The following is a 5,161-nucleotide window of genomic DNA, read 5'->3' on the forward strand; positions in this document are numbered from 1 at the left end:
TACCATTCAATTACTATCTGGCGTTGGCAATTTGTTATTGGAGTGCTTTGAGACCTGTGCTGATAAACAGGAATTTTTATCTCATTGGTGGATCTATTGTCTGCTCCCTTCCCGAATAATCCTTCATCGATAGATTTTTCCTCGCATTGGCTTTTTTGACGGAAATCCTCATCGAGATACTCATACTCGAGAAATATCTCTGTTTTTTTCTGGACAATATGGATCCCTAAAATCGTTTTAAATTTATTTCATGTTTTCCTATCATTTTCATAGAAAAAATTTTGGCGGTCAGAGAAATAACGTTCAAACAATGGGGATCTTATACTTCAACAATTATTCTTATAGAATTAGTTTATTTCTCAATAGACTTTTTCAACATTCAATTGCCCTGATTTTCTCATCGAAAACATTACTTACATGATTGTAATTGTAAAATTTGTCAGCGCAAGAATTCAATCACGTTCGATAAATCGTTCAATGTGCATCCAAAAACACACCGTGTACTTATAAAATTCACGAGGGAATTTTTGAGAATATTCGTTGTTTGCTAAAAGTTTATAAATTTATTGTTGGAAAATCGAAATAATATCATGTATAATATGCAGAGTACAATATTTTATAATAGAGAATAATATCATTAGTTTCGTTGAATTTCTTGGTTGCAAAAATCGAATGTACTTGGCGCAAAATAAAAAAAATTATCATCAATTCTTTTGTTAATAAGTATATTCATGAGCGTAATTTTTATGAGATTTCCAATATATAATGGCAATTTCCCAAGAAATATCCACTTACTGAACCACTGCCCTGTATTGAAAATGGGCTGAATCGAAGTTCAAAGCATTTTCTTGAATATCTCAAAAACCTTCAACCAATTTCCATTTCTTTCAAAACATTCGGCGTAATATCCTCTATCAGACATAATAAAAAAAGACTGAACCCCTGCGTATTTCGGTATGCTTTCAAGTGTTAATCACTTTCAAACACATAACAAAAGAATAATAAAAAAATGCAGAAAAGAAATATGTGAAATCAATACTTCCAAAGTAATGTGCAACGATTTGAACAGTGTGTAAGAGAAAATTCGGCAAATATAAGCAAAACTATAATGGTTTTTTAAATATGGACTTAGGTATTTACTTCGTCGGTTTATAATTTTACTTGTGAATGGATAAAACAACAGTTCAGATTATTTTTTACTGGCTTTCATTTCTCTAACATCTGGAGATCATTTTCAAAAACCATATAATCCTTAAAAATACGACGTTATTTTCACCGCTATAAAAAGTATTGCGACGTAATTTTCGAAGGTTCACGGAACCCTCCGTCCATCAGCCCGCCCTCTGGCACCAAAACACCCCAAAAAGTCAATCAGAAAATTTAGTCAGGCGCCAGGTCATTAAAAACGGAATGACCACCGTGAACAAAATCCTTCTTCACTCTCAGCTTCAATAACTCCTGTAGCTCTTTACGTGGAGATTCAAATAATCGGAAGCGGAAAGGGGATGCATCTGGTATCCTCAGCAAAAAATAAATCAACATACGCGATAGCGTATCTGCCAAGTTGACGTCACAGGCAGAGGTGACGTCACAGGCAGAGAGCTGTCGTGTATTATATCACAGCTAACAACTCGCCCCTAACCCCTTAAAAAAACTTCAATTGCTTTTTTCCCCTTTAAACGCACGCTATTTTGCAAAAGTATCCTTAGATACATTATATAAATCGCGGTTGATCTTTCTGATGAGATTTTTACTTTTCTCACTTATTACATTATTACAAAAATAGCTCCATAGCAACGGATACGAATTCACTTTTTCAAGAGTTTTATTTCGAGAGCGTTACTATTCCCTAGCGCTGTTTGGGTGGGCTGTTCTAGGGAATAAAACTAGTAAGTTGGAGGAAATTGTCTGCGCTTACGGAATTCATCCGCACGGGTCCGTAGCGGTGGCGCATGAACTAGGATGGAGCACGTGCTTTTAAGCCAATCGAAGAGCGTCAAGTCATTTAATATTTGTGACTTACCCTTTAACAATTGGAATCGATTGTTAATAATTTAATGATTTGAATATTATAACCAAATTAAAAATTTTCGTTCAGTTAAAATTAATTACCTAAATAACCTAATATTTGTGAATTACTCTTTAACAATTGGAATCGATTGTTAATAATTTAATGATTTGAATATAACAACCAAATTAAAAATGTTAGTTCAGTTAAAATTAATTACTGAAATAAATTGATATTTGTGAATTACTCTTTAACAATTGGAATCGATTGTTAATAATTCAATGATTTGAATATAACAACCAAATTAAAAATTATAGTTAAGTTAAAATTTCCGAACGTCCTTGAACGTGCTCTATAAACGAGAGGAGAGGGACAAGGTTGAGCGCCAATCGGGTGCGTCCACAGGTGGCGGATAGAGGAACGGCCGACGGAGAAGTAGGGCAGGTTAAGGGCTGGAAACATAGAGGTATGGGACTGACCCTCGCCGGCCCTGCCAAATTGACGGTTAGTGAGCTATAAGGGAACTGAAGGGCCTGAAAACCTGGAAGGAACCGAAGGCCGCGCCGCAGACCAACTCCCCAAGCCAAGGTGAAAGTGATTCGTGCCGAAGGCTGAATGGCACTGGGGTTACAGTGTTGTTAACGAGACCGTTGGGGCACCAGGCCGCACCCCACCGTATTGAGGCCTTACCCCAGCATCCCGGCTCTGCTGGGGCCGACCTTTACTTGCGAGGATACTCGTGGGAACCACATGGACCCCCCTATTAATTCAAATTTTACCAACGTCAAGGACGGTGCCCTCACAGAGGGAACGTCTGAGACCTTACAGATTGTCCAGGCCGTTACAGTCTCTGATGCTCCAACGGGGGCACTGAAGACTACGGAAATGGAAGTGGAGACGCTGAAGGTGACTCCTCTCACGGAGGAAGTCGCCAAAGGCGGACCCACGCACCTATAAAAGCGAAAGGGTCGCACAGGTGCGGAGAAGCGCAGGGCCGGTAAGGCCAGAATGGCAACAGGGGACTTGCGGGAACAGTGCTCTCCAACCAAATCGGGGACAGCCAGAGGAGGAGAGGAACGAGGAAATGGGTCCAAAAGACCCAGATCTGATGGAGCCACTCCGCCGTAAGACGTTGCGACCCGAAAGAAGCAAAGGGTGAGGGCTGGCCTCGGAGCCACCTCGTTCGGGATGGCGGCAAGGGGTGGCGGCAAGGTAGAAATTACACCAAGCGGCTACCCTGAGCCGTCCCTGACTGAGGCACAGGCCAACCTCGTCCAGGACAAGCTGGAGGAACTCATCTTCGGGGGTGATGTCGAAGGGCATCCCCCGGGTTTTGGGGGCCGCCGCTACGACCAGGGCGTGCTTTGGGTGACGTGTACCGACGGCCGGTCGAAAGACTGGCTGAAGGCCGCGGTGCCCAAACTAGCGCCGTGGGAAGGGGCCTCCCTCACGGTAATGGAGAAGGATGCGCTCCCAAAACTGGTACGCGTAACGGCCTTCATCCCTTGGAAACCAGTGAGAGGTGGAGGGTCTGGGGCTGTTGCGAAGGCAAAAACGGTGGCCTAAACCTGGTGCTGGGTGTGGACCTCCGGTCCCTTGAGGTCCTCAAGGGATTAAGCTGGGGCCCGTTCTACGGCTTGACACAGGCTCGTTTTTACGAGCCTCGGAAAAGGTCGGAGGAGCGGAAACCAGCACCCGTCAGGACTGCGGGACCAACGGTCGACCCGCACGGCCAGATGGACACTAAGGGGACGGGTAGGAGCGAGGGGACCGCTGAGACCCCTCAAAATCCAGTGGTCCCCCCGACACCCGGAACATCGACCCCGGGGGGGGATGAGCACGGGGACCCGGCGAGAGCCTTGGGGACCCCGCCAGTCCCTCAACTGGGGAAGAGAAGACGGTGCCCCAACGGGCAGAAGGGAACCCTGGCACTGCCGCGGGGGGGGGGGCGGCGGGGGCTGCGGGAGGATCTCAACCGACCCTCTTGTCTTGACGGGTACCCCTGGCCGGGACAGGCCAGAGACGGGCGGCCCCGGCACGCCCAGTAGGTCAGAGGGGAACCTTAAGCCCAAGTAAGGGAGCCTCGATGACCTCTGGACAGGTACCGCGGGGAGCGGATAACACGGTAGGGGCAGTCATTGCCCCAAGCCTTGTCCAATGCTCCCAGATAAACCTGCAACACTGCAAAGCGGCGACGGTTCTCCTGAGTCGCAGCCAAGTGGTGGAGCAGACAGACATATGCCTCATCCAAGAACCCAGAACAGGGGGTATGGCAAGAGGACTTGACCTCAGGGGCTATGAGCTTTTCTTCGCACAGGGGGAACCAGGACCCAGGACTTGCATCTCCGTTAAAAGAGCTTGTAATGCCAGGAGAATGGTAAACTTCTGTCACAGGGACCTTGTCGCGGTGACGGTGGGCCTGCGGGGGGAGGGCGGATACGAAGACATTGTCTTCTGCTCTGCCTACTTTCCGTTTGACTCGGCGTTGACACCGCCCACGGGGGAACTGAAGAAGTGGAGTCGCTACTGTAAAAGCAATGGGCTGCCACTCATCGTGGGCTGCGACGCAAACGCGCAGAACGTGGTTTGGGGCAGTGAGAGCAACAACGCCAGAGGCATATCCCTCTTGGAATATCTGGCAGACGAGGACCTGGAGATCCTAAACAGGGGATTCAGACCCACGTTCGTCACTTCTCGCTGCCAATGTGTCATCGACATCACGCTGTGTGACAGGAGGCTAGCGAAACGGTGCGTTGACTGGAGGGTGGACCGGGAGGACACACTATCCGATCACAGACCCATCAAATTCAGCATTGAAGGCAGATTCGGGAAGTTGGAGGGTCCCGCACGCAGGAATGGACCTCTTGTAAAGAGGAGCTGGAGTCAAGGTTGGGGCAACGGCGGTTGAGACCCAGCAACGTGCGCAGATTAGAGGATGAAGTGGATACAATCCACGACGCCCTGATCGGCGCCTTCCCCAAGGCATGTCCGATAAAGGCGAGCAGGCAGGGGAAAAAAGTGGCATGGTGGAGCCGTGAACTGAACAGCTTCAGAGTGCTGTCCAGGAGACTCTGGAACCATGCCTACAGAACAAAGAGCCATGAGGACTGGACTCAGTACAGAAATGCACAGAGGGAGTATAAAAGACTCATC

At 47.3% G+C, this 5,161-nt stretch overlaps 1 protein-coding gene across 1 annotated transcript; it reads left to right on the top strand.

The window, feature by feature from the left end:
- Positions 1-4,094: 4,094 nt before the first annotated feature.
- LOC105272899 (uncharacterized) lies at positions 4,095-4,916 on the top strand. The gene has a single exon (XM_011315130.1). The coding sequence runs from the start codon at positions 4,095-4,097 to the stop codon at positions 4,914-4,916; it is 822 nt and encodes a 273-aa protein (XP_011313432.1).
- The last annotated feature ends 245 nt before the right edge of the window (positions 4,917-5,161 follow it).

Source organism: Fopius arisanus, unplaced genomic scaffold, assembly GCF_000806365.1.
Source record: "Fopius arisanus strain USDA-PBARC FA_bdor unplaced genomic scaffold, ASM80636v1 scaffold00390, whole genome shotgun sequence".
Classification (NCBI taxonomy): domain Eukaryota; kingdom Metazoa; phylum Arthropoda; class Insecta; order Hymenoptera; family Braconidae; genus Fopius; species Fopius arisanus.

Coding starts and splice junctions, on each gene's coding strand:
- LOC105272899 (XM_011315130.1), top strand. CDS start 4,095: ATGACCTCTGGACAGGTACCGCGGGGAGCGGATAACACGGTAGGGGCA.